The sequence below is a fragment of the Helianthus annuus genome, chromosome 1, assembly GCF_002127325.2.
Source record: "Helianthus annuus cultivar XRQ/B chromosome 1, HanXRQr2.0-SUNRISE, whole genome shotgun sequence".
NCBI lineage: Eukaryota > Viridiplantae > Streptophyta > Magnoliopsida > Asterales > Asteraceae > Helianthus > Helianthus annuus.
Genome location: NC_035433.2, coordinates 70,870,445 through 70,890,930, shown reverse-complemented (window position 1 = coordinate 70,890,930; position 20,486 = coordinate 70,870,445). Strand labels below are relative to the sequence as shown.

General features: G+C 38.8%; 2 protein-coding genes and 1 long non-coding RNA gene across 3 annotated transcripts; all 3 read right to left on the bottom strand.

Annotated features, from left to right (window-relative positions):
- Positions 1-1,182, bottom strand: LOC110905944. Its single transcript, XM_022151360.1, has one exon. The coding sequence runs from the start codon at positions 1,180-1,182 to the stop codon at positions 1-3; it is 1,182 nt and encodes a 393-aa protein (XP_022007052.1).
- Positions 1,183-2,172: 990 nt separating this feature from the next.
- Positions 2,173-3,396, bottom strand: LOC110868533. The gene is made up of 3 exons (XR_002552543.2): positions 3,296-3,396; positions 2,700-2,753; positions 2,173-2,392 (listed from the first exon to the last, which is right to left on the bottom strand). It is a non-coding gene; the product is annotated as an uncharacterized LOC110868533 (long non-coding RNA).
- A 14,027-nt stretch (positions 3,397-17,423) lies between these two features.
- On the bottom strand, positions 17,424-18,378 carry LOC110905686 (protein FAR1-RELATED SEQUENCE 1-like). The gene is made up of 2 exons (XM_022151264.2): positions 18,175-18,378; positions 17,424-18,080 (listed from the first exon to the last, which is right to left on the bottom strand). Exons 1-2 carry the CDS (start codon positions 18,376-18,378, stop codon positions 17,424-17,426), a joined length of 861 nt encoding a protein of 286 aa, XP_022006956.2.
- Positions 18,379-20,486: the final 2,108 nt, after the last annotated feature.

The following is a 20,486-nucleotide window of genomic DNA, read 5'->3' as shown; positions in this document are numbered from 1 at the left end:
TCAATGATAATTTTCACAATTTCTACAAACTTCGTGCAGCAAATAACTCTTACTATCCGCTATCTCTACTTCTAATGGCACACGCATTCTTTCGATTCTAAAAGAGGGGTGTGACACTAATTCACTTGATACAAACGATCTACTGGCTCCAGTATCAAATAACACGTACGTAGGCATCAAGTTCAATAAGAATATACCTGATACAACATTCGGGCGGTCCTTTGCTTCTTCAGTCGTGATCTGAAACATCCTCCCCTTAGCTCTTGGGGCTTCCTCCTTTCTTGCTTCCTTATCGGTTTTCTGTTGAAGCTTGGGACATTCAGCCTTAATATGACCCGGTTGGAAACAGTTATAGCACGTCCTGGTAGGATTAGGACATCTATAGTAAGAATGTCCCTCTTGACCACAATTGTAACAACCTATCTTCCCCTTCAAGCACTCCCCCGTGTGCAAATTTCCACAAGTCTTGCATTTCGGAATGCTATCTTTTGCCTTATCCTTCTTGCCATGATCTTGAAATTTCTGTTTCTTTGACGGGCTTGAACTGGAAACATTCTCAGACACTCTCTTCTCACCTCTTTCTGCTTGTCTTCTTAGTTCAATCTCCTTATCCCGGGCCAAATTAATGAGCTTGTTCAAGGTTTCATATTTAGCAGGAATTATAAACTCCTGATATTCAGCCTTCAACATACCATGATAGCGGTTTATCTTCATTCTTTCCATTCCCGCTATTTCTTTACAGAACTTCAGCTTGTCAAGAAAAGTGTTGGTGATTTCATCAATGGTTTCGTCTTTCTGACGGAGATGTAAGAAATCTTCTTGGATCTTGTCAATGGCAGATTGCGGACAGTGGTACTTTAGAAAAGGTTCCTTGAACTCTTGCCACGTCAAGGCTTGAACTTTGTCTTCTCCAATCTCTTTACTATAAGCATCCCACCAGTCTTTAGCTTGGAGTTGTAACAAACCGGTGGCAAACATCACTTGATCCTCCTTTTCACAATGACTCCTTACAAACACCGCCTCAGTACTTGCAATCCACCTTTGACATGCTATAGGATCAATTTCTCCTTTGAAAGGTATTGGGTTGCACGCCATAAATTCTTTGTATGTGCATTTGTGAGTTCCTTTCTTTCCTTGCATTTCTCCGATCATCTCCTTTAACTCGTCCATCTTACTCGCCATCATTGTTTCCACCATTCAAACACATGACTTTCTACTTCTTGGGCCAAATGAGGAATATTTGCCTGCATTGCCTTTCCAATCTCTTCTAAAATCATAGCTTTCAGTTGTTCTTGTTGTGTCGCTTCATCCTCATTCGTATCCGCCATCTACACATAAACATCATTCTTTATTTTAAACGTTCATTCCTTCTTTCTATCATGTAGTCAAACTGATAATTCATAGCTCTCATTCTTTTTAATCATGTAAAAATACTCACGACAAATACATCCTCAAACTTCCTTTGGAAATACGACGTTTCGGACCGCCATTATTATGGTATTCTTCCCTCTACATATCTTAATGTCACTTTTCTTAACCTTTAGAATCCCATTATAATGTTCTTAATACTTTCCGTACGAATAAAACAATAAACAGAACAACCTATTTCAAAATGGCTGAAAATGGTCTCCACCGTAAGATATGGTGCCCACCGTAGCTTATGGTGGCGTCTTTTTCCTTACGCCACGAAACTACTGTCTTACGGTAGGAATTCTGTCCCAGGGTCTACCGTAAGCTACGGTAGCCACCGTAGCTTACGGTGACGCCCAGCATAATATGGTGAATTTTTTTTATTTTTGCAGCCACTTTCCGACCCGTTCTAATCCAAACTGATCCGATTCATCCCACACCTTTCCACATGATCCCGAAACAATTCCATAACATTTCATAACTAAATTATTCGTAATGCAAAATTTCAAATTTTTAAAGGTACTTAGTTGCTTCGCGCCGTGGAACGAACACACACTTCATACGAGCTTTCGGTTTGAGTTCAAGCATTTGATGCTTAAATCCCTCAAACCTAGGCTCTGATACCAACTTGTAACGCCCAAAATTTTCTTTTAAATTATTTAAATAGTGACATGCTTATTCTAACGAAATTTGGGCATGACCCGTTAGTAAAACGATCGGTCCCCTGTTTTTCACATTCAAAATATATGTTTAACATGGCACTTTTCAAAAGACATAATATATACCATCAAACGACCTTGACACACATACGAGAATCATTAAGTTCAAAATACATAACAAGAACTATGTTTTTAACTACTAGAGATAAACAAAGCGACCAAAGTATTAAACATTGTCTTCTTTACAAAAGTAGCGGAACATGGGACGGGCCTTGAAGTGTGTTCGAACCGGGCGAAGCTTGAAAGCTAAACTTGAGATTTACCTACATCGCCACAACAAAGTAAACTTATTAGCATTAAAATTCTTTCCTTTAACTCAAGAATTCAACTTACCAACTTGTAACCATTATGACATCCGCAAACTTGTAAAATTACTACATACTTTCATTCTTTCGCACATATATGTTCCAAATGGAACTTCATACCATTCTTTCAATTCTTGCATTCTCATCCTCCGACCCATTCATAAAAGGGTCCATACAAATACTACTTTCATACATGATTCAATTCGACACATCTAATGTTAAACACAACAATATATTAAAATCATGAATTGTACAAGTAGCGTACCTCGATCTTGATTCCCTTGTTGCTTTGCTTGACTTGAACTTTCTTCCTTTATACCTAAACAATACCATTCATACTTAGAATTTATATCTCATACTCGTCTATATACCCTACTTGGCAAGACATCATGTAATCTACATCTACATCATAAACACATTCAAAACACATAGCGTTTATGACTAATATGGTTGAAATCTTTATTAAGGCATTTTATCAAACACTTGGTGTGCACAACATCAACAAAGCACAAGGTACAAGTATTCATAGCATAATTCTACTTGTTCACCTTCTAATCTAACAAGAATCAATCAAGTTCATAGCTTTCTTCCATCCTACACCATCTTAACTAAATTTCTCTATCTCTATTCAAGATCATATAGCAATTTTCACCTACTAGCTTTTCTTTAAATCATCTTGTTCATCATACTTTCACAACAATTGGGTATAAAGCTTAAATCATTCAGACAATCAGAAATCAAGCAACATTTTCGAACCATTATGAAACCCTAACTCTCAACTACATAAGATTTCCACATAATTTCATGATTGGGTTAAAACCCACTTTCTACAATTCATCCAAAATAGAAAATTCGACTTACCATTCAATGTACAAGCTTAGATGATTAAAGTTTTGAGTTCATGCATTAGTTTGGGCTCTTAATCTCTTTCAATTCTTGAGAATCTCTGGAACTAGGGTTTCTCCTTGGTTCTCTTGCTTCTGATCGATCCACAGAGAACACACAAAGTGTGTTTTGTGTTTTTAATTTGTTATTTAATAATTTTCTTTCATTATTTACAATTTCAGCCCCTCTAATTCCACTTGTTTATATTAACACACTAAAGTTCCATTCTTTCAAAACTAACATCACATTCTTTAACTTAGTTGATTTTACACATTTAAATATTTAAAGTAAAACATATAAATTGCATATTTTGGGGTGTTACAGATAACCCGAGCAGTCAGATCTTCATCTCCCATGCGATTTCATATCTCCATGCGAACTGTACGAACTGTGCGAATTCAATCTTCCACGTGCGATTTTGTCCATCTACACACCCCATGCCATTTTTCACATTACACCATGCTAACCATTTTTTCACATGCTATATTCAATCTTCCACATGTGATTCTACACACCCGATGCCATTTTTCACATTACCCCATGCTAGCCATTTTTTCACATGCGATATTCAATCTTCCACATGCGATTCTACACACCGCATGCCATTTTTCACATTACCCCATGCTAGCCATTCTTTCACATGCGATATTCAATCTTCCACATGCGATTTTGTCCATCTACACACCCCATGCCATTTTTCACATTACACCATGCTAACCATTTTTTACATGCGATTTCATTTGCATGGGAGTTCAAACATGCGATTTCATTGCATTTTCAAGCCATGCGATTTCATTTGCCTTTTTATCACATGCGAAGATTGAATTCGCACCAGATCGAACGGCTGGGATGATCGCGTACGTATCGTACGATAAGCCCTATTGTACAGTACACTTTCTCTCTCTCTCTCTATATATATATATATATATATACACATACATATGTATAGGGGAAGGATGTATAGAAAACCCACTTGTTAGAAAACCCGAGAAACTCAAAGCTCCCGATTTTTTTTTTTTAAATTTACACATGTTATATACATGTTTTTAAGGGTTTTGGGCAAAAAAAAAAATCAAAAAAGCGCCGAGTAGATATTTAAAAAAAAATAAACAAGTTTCGGTGTAACATATGTTACATTCGTCTGACATATGTTACCCATAAATTTGTTTATTTTTTTAAAAAATATCCACTCGGCGCTTTTTATATTTTTTTTTTTGCCTAAAATCGTTAAAAACATGTATATAACATGTGTAATTTTTTTTTAAATTCGGAAGGTTAGAGTTTCCCAAGTTTTCTAAATCATAAGGGTTTTCTTTAGATACTTCCATCATATGACAAGTTATATGTCAAAAGTTTGTGAAAAAAATTGATTGGTGTTGCTAGTACAAGGGTTGTGTGATCTGAGTTATCATGAACCATTAGAGCAACGAGATTTGGCCGCCTCGAGTCAGTCATCAGACTAGCAGACTAAAGCTAGCCCGTAGACGGTTTTGCCCTTAACATAGATCTTTTATATGAACGTCTTTTTTTCTCAATCGGTTCAATCCACCTATTTTTCCTGTGTTAAAAACTCGGTTTTTGTTAAGTTCCAAGTGGGTATTAGTTATTTTTTGTAACAAATACTTAAATTTTGTCAGAAATGATTTGCCTGATCAAATTTACCAATTTAAAAATCTAGTCAACAAGAATATGGAAGCGAAACTTTTTTGGGGGCGCCAAGGAGGACAAAAAGAAGACTGGTTGGTTGAGTTGGGAGGGAATTACTTATCCCATAGAGGCTGATGGTTTGGGGCTTACATCGCTTCGTTATGCTAATACATCTCTCACAAAGTGGTGGTGGCGGTTCAAGAACGAGCCAAATTCTTTTTAGAGGAAAGAAATTTTGTCAATTCACGGCTCTAATAGATAGTAGCCTCCCCTTCCTCATGCCAAGAGCCTTCCGGGTACGTGGAACACGATATTTAAGCTGAAAAACCGGTTGGCAAAATGTAATCTCATCCTTGTGAAGCTCATCAAGGGGGAGGTTGGAATAGGGAATAGTATTTGTTTTTTGATTCTTGGGTGGATCAAGATAGTTGTTCCCCAACTTATTTCTGTTGGAGAAGAACAAAAGTTGTTTGATGCAAGATTGTTTTGAGTGGAAAATAAGGAACTAGCAGACTTGTCAGATCTCCTCCCAAGGGGTTCTTTTTCCCAGCAACCGAACCATTGGATTTGGTCCAATGATGACAATGGATCCTTCTCAGTTGCTTCGATGAAAAGAACGTTGTTCAAGGCCTCAGGCTCGGTTTAACAGTTTGTTTTTAGTTGGAATAGTTGGGTCCGAAAGAAGATCAACATATTTACGTGGAAAGCGCAAATGGACCGAATCCCAACCCATGTGTGAACAGGGAGAGTCCAGCGACCACCTAATTTTGTCACTTTGACGTGTCCGTTCGGAGCTTTGTCAGCAGGTGGTGTGGACTGTGGACTCCAACCGAGATACGTTTTCTCGGTTCATGATTTTCTCTTCATTCACAAACATTCGATGTTGGGTTGGTCCACCGGAAAAGCAAAGTCTTTACCTTCTCCAACAAAACGACTTTGGTCACTTATAGAAGACATTAAATCGCTTGGATACCTTTGGATAAAGTATAGATCTCCGTTTAAATCTCTTTCATGGAAAAATTGGTGTAAAATCTTTTTAGTGATTCTTTTTGGTTTTGTGCTACCTTCTTGCTAGTTTTTAATAGAGTAAACTTCTGTTTTGCTCCCTATGGTTTGGTCACTTTAACGGTTTTGTCTTAAACTTTAAAAATAGCCAATTTACTCCCTTATCTATGAAGCCTTTCATGATTTCACTCCTCGCCTCTAACTCCATCCAAATTATTTATTAACTGAAAGGGTATTTTGGTAACTTCAAATATAAAACTAAGGGTATTTTAGTAAACTACAAATACAAGATTATATTATATATTATATATAATAATAAAATATAACAAACCCATCATCTCTTCATTCTCTTCTACCCTCTCTGCACTCTCTTCTCTCTCAAGTCTCAACCCTACCCAGCCACCATCAAACCCATCATCACCGCCGGCGACCGCACACCACCAACAACCACCACCTAACAACCACCTATCTTCTTTCTCTATATACCCTCTCTCTCTTCATCCCCAACAACCACTGCCATCACCACCAATCTACACGCCTCTTAAAGTCGATGAAGTCAGACCTTGATTATAATTTCAAAAGCCGAGTTTGGTTGACTAGCTGCCGCAGTTGTTTATGCTGCTGGTGGAGTCGGAACATTCATAATTCGGGTATTTTAATCTCTTAAAATCACATGTAGAGATACTAAAATAGTTAAAAACCTTAAGTTTGCTGCCTAATAGCTATAATACAGCTTGCAAAACATGTGTTTGGTGCTTCAAAAGTAGCAGCCACATCTAGCTTAGGAAAACTCAAGTTGCTTAAGAGTTCGCGGTGGCAATCCACCAGATGTGAGTTATTTGTTACCTTTTTATAAAACGACCCGTTTGACCCGAACCTAATTTCGCTAGCAGATTTGCTGAAATGGACCTACACATATCAAGGTGGTTTGAGTTTTCGATTTTGCAACTTATGTCTGCCATGTTAGTTTAATCGCTGGTTCAAGGGCTTAGGTCTTGAAGCTTGACAAAATTTTTCAAACTAATTTTATTATAGTTTGGGAGTTTTGGGGGACGTTTAACGGGATGATATCGTTTAAACAAGAATTTTGGCTGTTTTGGCGTTTTTATTATATATGGCGTTTTTATTACAACAATCAACTGAAAAGGAAAATAAAAAAAGAATACATAAAAAAAGTTTTCTTATAACACTTGTCCAAAGTAATTTTATGATGGTTTGATAAACGCCAAAGGTGTAAGACATTTGCCTTTTTGGCGTTTTTATTAGATAGCGTTGTTTATTAAATAACAATCAACTGAAAAAGAAAATTAAACAAAATAAATATTGATCTTCAAATCTTCACTGTCACCAGTCTCTTTCTTCTTCTGAAGCATCTTCACTGGCTGTTTCGACTTTCGTATGAAATCAGCCTCTTTTTCTATAATTTTTGTCCATCTCATGCAGCAAAATGTTATTGCGTTTACACACTTTCAGCCAAAATGTTATCTTTTTTTGGCGTTTTACCGAGAAAAAGAACGCCCCAAAATAAACAATCTTAAAACTGTAAATTTGATCATGCTAAAATCAATAAAGTGTTGTTGTATGGTGTTGGATAACATTGTTAATCCTCAGCTAAGGAAGATAACTGACAATGTTGTCCACACCATACAGCTACACTTTATTGACAGCAATATATTTGATGTTTGGGTTTTCTGGCGTTTATCAGTCGAATGGTATATATTAAATATGGCGTTTGGGGTTTTTGTTTGCGTTTTTTAATTGAAGGTCTGAGTTGTTATATATAAGATTTTTTTGGCGGTTTTTTAGGCGGGATTTTACTATAATTAAGTTTGGCGTTTTATATCTAATGGCGTTTTTAGCAAAATGCTGTGTGATTTTTGTTTGGCGTTTTATTTTCATGAGATGGCGTTTTGTTTGGAGTAGTCAAAAGACGCTTTTACCATTATTGAAGCGCGTCCACGTAATAAAATTGATGTTATATACGAAAATGCCACCGCGCCAATCCAGTCCATAGATTGTTTTGACGGACCATTGATAAGCGTTCTCACCGTTCTCACACTTTCTACCGTTTTCTCTAAATCCCGACCCTAACACTAAATATTGCGAGAACACGCAGAACACAATGAATCACTCATTTTTTCTATCCTAAAAACCTAAAAAGTAAATGAAAATGTTAGAAATATAAGATTTTATTGTTTCTTACACTAGAATTCAAAACAAAACATGGAAAATTTTTACTTTCTGTATAACCTACACATATGTAGGTTATGTGTTGGCTAAATTACCAACATGTATGTAGGCTATGTGTAGGTTAAAATCGTTGGTTTTTTATGTATATATAATATATATATGAATGCAAGAAACATAAAAGTTAAAAATATGTACTTTAAATCCCCAAATTTAATATTTTAGAGTTGTTCTTTTTGTTCTCGCAATAGTTAGTGTTCTGTAATGATCCTCATCCTATATATGTATATATGTATATAGGGCTTGGTTATATAGTAAACCCCTTCTTTTTGAGAAAACTATGGAAACCCCATCTGAACCATTGATTAGGTTACATCTAAGTTGATCAAGGGCCATGATTATATTGTGTTAATAAAAATAAAAAGAAATAAAAAACACTGCCAACTTGTACCATCGAAGGGCATTTTCGGTATCAAAAAGCATTGGGAGGACAGCAATGACTGCCATGCAGTAGCAGTCTAATCAAAGAAGTTTACCCAAATTCAAAAAAACTCTCTTCTTTTCCATTTTACTCATTTCTACATTCCTGTTCATGATTCTCTCTCGTCCTTAATCCTTTCTCCATTCCTGTTCATCTTCTTTACAATTGATACGACAGCATTGAAAAGCTTCTACCCACAAACCCTAACATAGAATCCGATGAGGAAGTCGTTCATAATATTGTCGTCGTCTTTGAAGCTGAAACGTTTACGGAAGATTCAGACTTCAAACAACAGGTTAGTTTGTTGTTATCCGTCATGTCCAAGTAGGTTTGGCTTCAACCGATTATTGGAAAGAGGCAACCTGAGTTTGTTTTATTTTTAAATATGTAGGACTTCGAAACACAATTTAGGGCGAAAAAGTTCTGGTAGCCCTAGCGTTGTGATTTTATCGGAGGAACCCAAGCCCGGTCCTTCCAAACAACGAGCTGACTTTGGTCCAACGCAACGGGAGCTAGGTTAGAATTTTTATGTTACTAAACACTATACATAGTTCAAAGGTGATCTGTATGTTGATAGTGTGTTGGGTATGAAATTGGGCGTAACTAAATTGTGTCTGATGCCTTACAGTGTATGATGAAGCCGATGTTGTGTCAACAAGCCATGGGAAGAGACACGAAAAAGGTAACGATTAAGTAGTAATATTTTTTATAATTTGTATAAAGTATTGTTGAAGATAATCGTCTAACTTACGAATGTTTCGGTGCTAAATGAAAGGTTGTGGTGTAAGCAGACGGGGGGATAACAAAATGCAGATGGGTAAGTTCCTTTTTGCTGCAAGAGAGGCTAGTTGCATATCCACACAAATGTCATTAACATGTTTGAAAACTGTAGGGAAGAAAAGCAATGTCAGGGATATTTCAAGGAGTGGACATAAAAGAAAACGTGGTAAGTTACACACTTGGCTTCTGTTAACATGTGTTAGTTGTGCTTGACCCTGAAAACGGACTAACATTTTGGTAATCAACAGGTGAAGTAAACAGCGCCGATGTTACTTATGGCAATGTGATGCGGAAAAACCGTGGTTAGTTTATTTTTAAGCCCTTAAGGAATTTGGATGTTATGAATGCAAAGTTCTTACATTTTTATCATTGCATGTTGCCAGTTAGACTAATTGTTTGTAATGTTGTTGTTTCCTATAAAAATGTTGGTCAGACGTGACGGCTTCATCGAAGGGCGGACACATGTTGAAGACCAAAAAGAACAAGGGTTCTGATGAAAAAGAGAAAGGTAGAGCAGGGAAAGCTAAGGTAGAACGTAAGAAACCGGAAAAGGTTCAGAAAGCCCGCAAGCGCGCAAAAAAGGATGAATTTCCAGGAATAAGGACAAGATCTGCACCGTTGCAGTTTTATAAGTGTGTACGGGCATTGACAGAACAACAACGTGACGCAGTCAGGGAAATGGGCTTTGGACGAATGCTAACTTTCAGCGTTGATGGTTTGCCGGCGAAGTTAGGTTATTTTGTTGTGGACAATTTCAATCCCGATAAAATGTTGATATATACGCCTGCCGGTGATATCAAGGTGAACAGGAAAGCGATCCACAAGTTGTTAGGGATTCCGACTGGTGGGCAAAAGTTTAGTTCTATTGGTAAGCTGCCGATTCTCAGTGAGGCCATCACGGAATGGAGGGCGAGATACCCGGGGCCAATGGTGCCGCCGACAAAGATGGTGAAAATGATTGATGATTCCGATGGCGAAGACAGTTTTGATTTCAGGATGGATTTCTTAATGTGTTTTGTGGCAGTGCTGGTGGATTGTCATAAACAAAGTTGTTTACGGGAAGAAATATTGGAGTATCTGGATGAAGAGATGGAGTTTGCAACAATAGACTGGTGTGACCTTGTTGTGGAAAAGCTGAGAACTTGCAAGGATACATGGAATCGGCAGGACCCACAGAGTTTCTTTGTTGGTCCTCTAGCGATTCTGATGGTAAGCAACTTTAAGTAACTTAGATAATTAACATGTGTTATAATAGTTGATTTTTTCCCTTGCTGAACGTATCGTTGTTTCTTGTAGTTGTTGTACGTTGATAGCGTTGAGTGCACGGGTATGGAGGTTGACAGTGCGGTCTGTCCTTTAGCCTTTTGGAACTTGAAAAGATTGAGAGAGAGAGAGAAAGGCTTAAAATCCTTGCGGGTGGTTTTGGAACAGGACGGTTTAAAGGATTAACACGTCCCAGAAACTATAACGTCGAACAATGGGCAACTAAAGAGGTAAAGATAGATGCTCTAACATGTGTTTTTTTGCAATTGGTATATGTTCATAATGTGCAAAAAAAAAAATGTTAAAAACTATACTCAACAGGAGAGGTTGACGATATTACGACAGTTAATATACGTGACAAAGAAGAACAAAGTCAAAATAGAGGGTATGTTAGATTCGCTGTTGGTGGAAAGCCATGAAGACGAAGAAGTACAAGAGTTGAACTCAACGTTTGATAGTTTGTTTGAGAAGAAAGATAGTGAAAGGGAGGATCACGATGATGCGGTAGATTTAGCGTCACACAAGATCAATTCGGTCTTGGACGATTTGAGAAATGATGAAAAGAATCACATCAATGAAGGAGAGAACGCTAGTTAGTAAATGTTATTGTCGGGCCCTGTTATTGTCTGTGTTATTTAGTTAAATTATTTTGAAATCCATTAATCCTTGTGGGAACGTTTTCGTAGGGGATGGCATCGATGATGATCTTTCGGATGGGTCACCAATAATGAGCTTGTACAGGAAGTCGCTTGTCCGGCAAAACAAAAAAAATCAGTAAAAGTAGGCTGAAAGCAGTAGGATCTTCAGTGATAGACTTCGATGACCAAGAAGGTGGGCTAACGATGTATATGAAATGAACACGGAAACCCATTTGGCCGGTTCTTCAACCTGTAATTATTGACAATATTTATTTATTTATTTTTTTATTTTTAATGTGCAGCTGATGTTCAAGTGCAATCATTCGCAAATGATGGTGTTGAAGACCATGATGAAGAGATTGAAGATGGTGGAAAGTCGGTTGAGGTGCGGAGATCAGCACGACTTGAGAACTTAAAACATGTTAGGGAAACAGAAGAAATGTTTGTCACGCCAAAAAGGAGAAAGAGAAGTATGCAGATTGGTGGACAAGGCACGGAAAGTGACAAAGAAAGAGGTAGTTTGTTACATGTTATACCCTTTTTAAGAATACCTTTACTTAACTGTATGTTATGGAATGATATGACATTCCTTAACACACGTCAAAGGAGTTAATTATCATATGGTATAACCTTCCCTTGTGGTTGCAGCAGAGTGTACCGGAGAGCTGGAAACAGTTATGTCGGCGCGGGTAAGGAGGTCTCCCCGTCTGAATCTGTTGAAGGGTGCTTCGGAAACAAAAGCCAGCTTTGTCACCCCGAATTGCCAGGAGTCAAAAACAAAGATTCTCCGTGGAGAAACGGATGGTGGTGACGAGTCAGGTAATGTATAACATGTGTTAGCCAGTTAACCTGTATTACCGTCTAATATGGGTACGTTACTTAAACGCATGTAATGTTCATGTTATGTTATAGGGTTAATCAAGACGAAGAAGCAGTTGGAAGAGAGAGAACTGAGGGTTAGTGAACTTGGGAAAAATACAATTGAAGTCGGGGAAGGTGATAAGAGTGTTAATGATGCTGGTAATTCAAGTCGCGAGGACTGTAGTGTGGGTGGGGACGAAAAAAATAAAGGCGCAGGAGGGGTGTATGAAAATGATGCCGAAGAAGTGCATAAACCGCTGGGTTTAATGCGTGCAATAATGCGTATTAAAGCAGCCGAAGTGCACGGTGCACATGGTAGTTCTCGTAAACCCCTTAATAATGACTGACTCTAAAAGTGTGCTTTGTTACTTTGTTTTCTTTAACGTATGTCATCTTGTGTGCACAGATTACCGGGGTCCGGACTCGCAGTTTGTTACACGTGCTGAGCGTAGAGTGGATACAGACAATAAAGTGGCTGCGAAGCCCAATGATGAACAGAACACCAATCTTAAAGCGGATGACGTCAAAAAGGATGAGATTTACGAAGCAAAGTTTGTTTGTGATCAAAGAATGGACAAAATGGTCGAGATGGAGGCCAAGGATAGTAAACATGATGAACAGAGTGGGAAGGAAGGTAAGCTTCGGAAACCTTATTTTTTTTTTTTTGTTTAGCAAGGCTTAGCTATGTGATATCTCGAAAAATGTTTATGCAAGTGCAGATCCTAAAATCGAGATTGAAGTTAAGAACGCACCGTCAGATGGAAGAAAGGAAGAGAGTGGTGGCATCGTTTTTTCAGCTGCGGGCGGGGCTGTTGATGATAAGGACGAACACGGTGTTCCGGATGGCGAAGAAAATGGGGCTGTTGATGAGACTGACCGTGTTTTAAACAGTAAGTATTTAATGTTTTCCTGGTAGTAAGTTGTGCATGCTTTGTAACAGCATTGTGTTATGCAGGTGCAGAAGGTAAGTCTGAGCATGATGGGATGCGTGCGACTATTATAAACATGCAAGGGTGCACTAGCGCGGTTGTTGATTCAATAGTTTCGGGCGACGGGGGTGAGAGGGAACATGATGTCGATGCAAAAGGGAAAGCGGCTGAAGAGGTCCCTTTTGCAGAGAATGACGGTAAGGACTTTCATGCTCCAACATGTGTTAAAATGGTTTCCCCTGTCTATCATTTACTGAGTTAACACATGTTAGTTGTTCATACAGACAATGTGCCCGATCCCGTTTTTGATGAACGAAATTTAGATGGCCCGAATTGGAGCCTTGGGATGACACAAATTGGGGCTCAAGTGGACGTGTCACACGAAATTGGTAAGATATAGCATTAAGCGAAGTTAGTATGGATGGGTTAGTATGAGTCATGTATAATATACTTATTTGCATTAAACGTGCAGGTTGCACAAGTGGGAAGATGGAGGACATCCCCCGGACAGAAACCAAACCTTTTGGTGAGCTAAAACACCTTCATTTATCGTATCGAATGTGTTGTAGTTGTTTACGCGTTACATCATCTATTTATTTTTTATGTGTTAGGCGATGTGGAGGCTACCGCAGACTTGAGCATGGTTATAATGGTAGACCCAGTTAGCTCCTATGACCCGGCCATTGCAATCCACAAAGGTCAAACTGGGCTGGGATCTTGTGGTAGTGATATGTATGAGGTGGAGGACAATATTCCGCTTGCTAACCGTGTGCGCATGTTGGCTGAGTTGGGGGCACAAAAAAGGAAACTCCCCTTCCGAGAGAAGGTGGCAGCGGAGCCAAACAGATCACCTTACTATATAAGGACTGTTGACATGGGCCAGCCAATTACAAAGAAGGAGACAAATCTGTGGGACTACATACACGCCGATGAAAGCCCAATGCACCTTTTAAGTGGATTTTGTCGTAGGAAGCGGGCAATGGAGGCAAACATGTAAGTAGAATTGCAAAAGTTGTTTATTGTTTTATAGGAATAGTGTAAACGATAAACAACGATTCATACACTGGATAATTGGTTTATTTTTTTATTTAAACGCAGGAGGGAACAGGGTTCTTCGTCAGTGGCTGATGTAGATAGTCCGATACATATGTCTGTGTAAGTAGGGGCGTAACCGTACGAATTATTAGTAAAAGAATAAATTACATATGTTAACGTATTCAAATTTATTTTGTGGTTTGTACACCTGACTTCAGGGAGTTGCTGTTCAGAAGCCCTACCCATGTACAAGCATCTCGGTCCATGTTCAAGAGTTTAAATGTTGGCAATGAGGTCTCGGATGGCATTATTGACTGTTGGGCGGAGGTGCTGAACTTCCAGGAGAAAAGAAAATCACGGGAGGCTTACAGTAGGCAATTTTTTGGGACTAAAGTTGTGGTAAGTGCCATGTATATATAAATTACAGTGTGTCCTATTATTGACCTGATTAATTTCTCTGTTATGCTTGAAGTTTCCATGGATGCTCACAACTGACGAAGGCGGGGTAGAGGCGCGGATGCACAAGTTTCGGCTTGGGATAAAGGGTGCGGTCAACAGAGTTGATTGCGTTCCTGATTTCCGAAATCAAGACATTGTTTTCTTCCCTATATTGGAGCACAAACACTTTTACTTGGTAGTGTTTGAGTTACGCGACCCCGGGATTTATGTCATTGATAATGACAAAGCCCGTCAAGGTCAGTTGATAGAAGATAGTGTCTACTACCTACACAAGGACACAGCGTATAAGATTGTAAGTAACAAAACATCAAATTGATTTAAAAATAAGTGTGATAACACTGGCAAGACTGTTAGGTTATTTTTTTTTTTATTTTTTTTAGAATTACTAACTATGTCTTGTGTATGCGTATGCAGAAAGATATGTTTGTGCAATATCTGCGGGAGGTTGGGAATCCACGAGCCGATGACATAGAGTACTGCAACATCCAGCGTATGCCGGTTCCTTGGGCAACAACCGCAAACACAACTGATTGTGGGGTCTTCTTGATGCGGCACATGGAGTGCTATATGGGGAAAAACCAAAGTTTTAACTGTGGGTTCAGCACGAGTGGGGCGAGGAAGATGGCGGAGGTGAGAAAGTTGAGAAAGAGGTATGCGGCGCACATATTATGTTCGGAGGTGAATGTGCTGCTGCCAAAAATCAAGGAAGAATGCCGAATAGAGTAACACGTGTTATGGTGGCTAACACATGTTACTGTAGAATAATTATGCCTTAATTTCGCCGGATATGTTTTTTGGAAACATGTAATGAACTTTGATGGATTTGGGGATTTTGCTTCAAACGTAATGCGGGGGTAGGTGTTTTGTTGGGTATGGCATCGTCAGGATGTCTTTTTGGGGATAAACTATATATATTGAATATGATGTTTAGTTAGTTGGTAATTATAAACTCTAAAAAATATTGATGTGTTGTTAAATGGCGTAGAATAGTATTAACCAAGTTTATTGACATAGTTTATAATGTTATATTAGAAATTGTGAAATTGTTTTGTAACATATGTTAGAAAAACAAAAAAACGCTCTTTCCAAGGGGAACAGGCTTTCTAAATAGGTAGTACAAATATGGGGAACACTAGAAAGTTGTTGGCAGAATAGTACAAGCATGTAGGTTGGGGTCTATAAAAGCAACTTTATTGGGAAAAAAGGAATATTTGCTTTTTTATCAGCTTTTGGTCACATCAAAAAAGGTCAAGTCAAGAAGACTATATGAAATGTAGACAGGGAAGTCCTCTATAAGTATTGGAGGGAAGAACCCACCTAATATTCTGTAATACTTCACAATCCTACTACACCAATTCAGTTAACCATAAGGTGTAAGATGTCCCAAAAGTCTTTTAATGAGATGGACCCGTGTGATGGTAAGGATACGGCTAGCCAACCAAGCATGGAGAAGCTCAAACAAAAAGGGAAAGAAGCATGTGAGGGCCGGTGCATGGAGGTTAACGAAAGAAAAGGGTCTCACAAAAATGGAGAGGACCGGAAAACTGGAGTAACTTCAAGTGAGGATGCTTCAGAAAGCGAAAAGAAAAATGTCACTGATGTATCTGGTGTGTCGCGAGATCAACCAGGCCGAAGGCAGCACATTGTTCCAGATGATGAAAAGTTGAAGGGGCTACCAGATGAGTTGGTTAGGTTGCTGACGGATCCAGACCATGAAATGTGTGGCTGCCCGTTGTGTCCATACTCACCGGAAACAATCCAGTCCTGGTGTTACCATGACCCATGGGAGGGTGAGCGCAGCCCGTCTCCAGTGTACTTTCATGATGAGGAATTCCCCACACCATGATTAAAACAATGTTACTAGTGGAGGATACCCATGGGTAGTTGGTATGGTGAAAGTGTTTGAAAATGTGTTAACCTGATGACCTTATGTTGAAACAAAACGACATACGAATGTCGTCTTGTTGGTGTTTTATTATGTTTTTTTTTCTTTTTATGTAACCTAGTAGTAGAATGTTTGTTTAAGTTGCTTGAAGTCTACTTCTATAACCTGTTACGTGTGTAAGTATATATGTTGTTTGTTATGTGGTTAACACATAGTGTTTTGAATCTTTCCATGTTGAAGACCCAAACCATTACGTAAACTAACATGTGTTAACCAAAATAGTGTTTTGAAACTTTCAAGATTAAAGACCCAAATCATTACGTAAACTAACATGTGTTAAGCAAGTGTTTTGAAACTTTCAAGATTAAAGACCCAAACCATTACGTAAACTAACATGTGTTAAGCAAGTGTTTTTGAGTTAAAAAGATCAAATCATTATGGGTAAGTAACATGTGTTATGCATCTGTTTCTGTTTATTTTTTTTTTTATCCAATCTGTTTTTTTTTTTACTCCAGCTGTATAGTTAACAAAAGATTGTTTTGATCATTTGAAGTTAAAGAGAGCAAATCATTATGGGGAATTAACATGTGATATGCATGTTTTTTTGTTTTTTTTTTTCCGCCATCGGTAGAAAAATGAAACACAGAAAAACAGATATCAAAATGCAGTTAAATGTTAAGATAAACTGCTTCCGCTTAATATACCACAGCGGTCCACGAATGACCTTCGGGCCTAATATGACAAAAGTGGCCAAAGGCCATAGAGTTTCTTACAATCCTACATATGATTATTGGGACTCAAAAAGTTATACCTTCTTACACACGTAACAGATAATAGCAGGATGATGACAAAAGACTGTTACATGTGCGTAAGAAGGCCAAAATGAAGAGTCTCCCATTACATAGTACTACATAAAAAGATTTTAATCAGATGATCAGTCGCCAGTGGCAGTCTGCCTTAGTTGTTCAGCAGCTGCCTTTGCTGCTTTCATTGCAGCCACCTTAAGGCAGTTGCATGAGTCGTGGTCGTCGACATACAGACCACAACGCTTGCATAAGCGAAGCTGCTTTGGACGTTTTGGTGGTTTTGCTTTGGCCTTCTCACCGGGCCCAGAAATGCGAGTATGAGTACCACATCCTTTATTGCGTGCAACTTCTGGATTAGCAACTTCGACTGGAATGTTGATTGGTTGCCCAACTATTTCTTCCATTTGAGCCTCATTTGATTCATTTTCAGTTGTTGCCAACGGTTGCCTGGAAAGAATATTGATCTTGAAATCCCTGAGTTGGTCAACCAGTTTTGCCAACGCATCCTCATCGGTTCTAGCAACATCTACGCATTCAGTAACGAGGTCGAGGATTTCATTCCGCATAATGGACGGTGCGTGTGGGTTGACTCCGTATCGACTGGAAATTGAAAAAACATGTTTGGGGAGGGCATCTCGGCGCCACCTGTCGTTTATGTATTGTGGTGGAATCCTTTCAACATTTTTCAAGCGATAGACACAAAAGACATGGCGACACAGATACCCGATACGTGTGAAATTCCTGCATGAGCAATTGGCCGATTGATCGACATTGTTGTACGTAACCTGATTTGAACAGAGACAAACAAAGGAAAACCCATTTAGATGCAAAAATATGTTAGAGTACGTGGAATAATGTAAAGTGCCTAACATGTGTTACCTGATAGACATTTGTGATGTTGTTCCTTTTATCCAAATGAGTGACGTCTATCAGAAGACTGGAATCGCTCGTCTCACTTTGGTTTGTGATGTAGCATAAAAACTTACCTTTAATTATTTCTTTTTGCACTTGGGCGAAAACAGCGTTTGTGTAAATGGCGAACGCGTGTTGCTCTATCGCTAACTCAGTATTGCCAGAGAACATGGTAGAAGAGGTTTTGAACTCCGAAACACGTTGACGATATCGTTGGCTGTCTACCCTATTTTCAAAGCACATCATAAATTGTACAAGCGTGTTTGCGCTTGTTGAGTTAACCTTGAAGGCAGCATTAGAGCTTTCGCATCGGGAGGTGGTCTTCATCAAGCAACACATGGGCAGTTCTCTGAAGTAGGCTGGAACCCAGAGATGTCTCATGTTGTACATGTCGTTTAACCAGCTGTGCTCTTGAAGCCCAAATGTTTGTAGGAGGTCATTCCAGCGGGACTCAAACGTTTCAGGTTTGATATAAACATTCCAAACCAACCGATGAATGCAGGACCGAAGATCAGTGTTATCGAGCACGTCGGCTGAGATCTGAAAATTTTAATAGTTATAACACGAGTTAGATTAAAACAATTTGAGAAGACATGTAAAAGGGTGTTATGTTGGATAACACATGTTAAAGGTTAACAAACTTATGTATACCTTGGATGGTAGTTTTTTCATTATATGCCACATGCATAGACGGTGACGTGATTCTGTAAAGACCATAGGAACAGCTTGTAGCATGGATGGGTCTTGATCACTCAGCACGAGAGTTGGTTGAGTACCGTGTGCCTTCAAGAAAGCCTTAAGCAACCACACGTAAGATTCAATTGACTCGTTTGATATCAAACCAGCTCCAAATGTAACACATTGGAAATGATGATCCACACCCGTGAATGGCACAAAAACCATCTTGTACCTATGAACAAAAAAATTGATTTGATGTTAACAATATGAACAACTTTTTTGGTCAAACTAAAATTGGATACTTTGGGACACAGTCCTAACATATGTTAGAGTGGAGGGGGGCTAACCTGTTTGTGCTGTAAGTTGCATCAAACGCTAGGACATCGCCAAAAGCTTTGTAGTTAAGCTTTGAAATCTCATCAGCCCAGAATACAGAGGACAACTTTCCGTTTGATACGGTGTAATCAAAAAAGAAGTTGGGTAGGTTGTCATAACGCTCACGCAAGCGTTCTAGGAAAACTTGTGCGTCGCGTTCACCAATAAAAATTCGCAGCTGGTGGCTAAAGTTTTTAAAATCGACCGGTGTCCCATTGACATTGTGATGCCCTCTTTTTAAAGCTACAAGGCATCTATAAGACCTCATTGGTCCAATGCGGTTTAGACTCATGTTATGAATGAATTGTTTCGTGGAGAATGACAGTTTCCGTGATATCTTACTAAGATCACGGTTGTAACTCTCAACAAGTTCATGATTATGAATATCATTGAAAGTCAGGACTGTGTATGAATCGTTCGATATCGATACTAGTATGCTTGCCTTACAGTCACACCATGAGAAGGTGGTCCTCCGGTGCTTAACAGAAGATTCATCTAGGGTGTCAAAAGTCCGCTTTGGTTGGGGTTTTCCATATTTTGAGCATCGGAGATACTTGTGTGTGGGAATTCCATTCCAGACTTTAGTTTGACCTTTTTTTACAGAAAAACCTGCTTCGAGCGCATAGAGTTCATACATGGAAAGAACATCCTGAAAGGTTGGATAGGTTTTGCCACACACCGGTATGAACTTATCAGCAACATTAGGAATCCAGTAACGGGTTCCCTGAGGGGTATCAAAAACAAAGTATGGATTCGAAGGACCTGTACCATAAAACGGAAAAAGTTATGAATCTGCAATAAAATGGCATGACACTACAGGTTATAAAATGTGTGATATGAAAATAAATTGGGATCCCATTGTCCATTGTACAACCGTCTAACTGGCCGCGTGGTGATTCCTCAAACATAGAAGGACCATGAGATGATCCAGAAACAGCAACAGTCATGGCTTCCATCTGGGAATCTTGGGATGCTACATGTGAACATTATAGAAAATGTTTGAAAGATGACATGTCTAGTGAAGAAATAAAACAAGAAAAGTGTAAGATAAAACAAACCTTCATCAATATCCATATCCTGGTCATCAATAACCGCGTTTTTCATAAAATTGTTGGATACCAAAACATCCGGGGATCTAACAGGGGCTTCCGGCGACCGGGAACAATCAACATGCATATAAGTGTATGCAGATGCTTCGAATGCAACACGTGAACATGGCCATGCAT

Coding starts and splice junctions, on each gene's coding strand:
- LOC110905944 (XM_022151360.1), bottom strand. CDS start 1,182: ATGGCGAGTAAGATGGACGAGTTAAAGGAGATGATCGGAGAAATGCAA.
- LOC110905686 (XM_022151264.2), bottom strand. CDS start 18,378: ATGTTCTCTGGCAATACTGAGTTAGCGATAGAGCAACACGCGTTCGCC. Junction 18,081..18,174: donor ACATCACAAATGTCTATCAG/GTAACACATGTT, acceptor TGTTCAAATCAG/GTTACGTACAACAATGTCGA.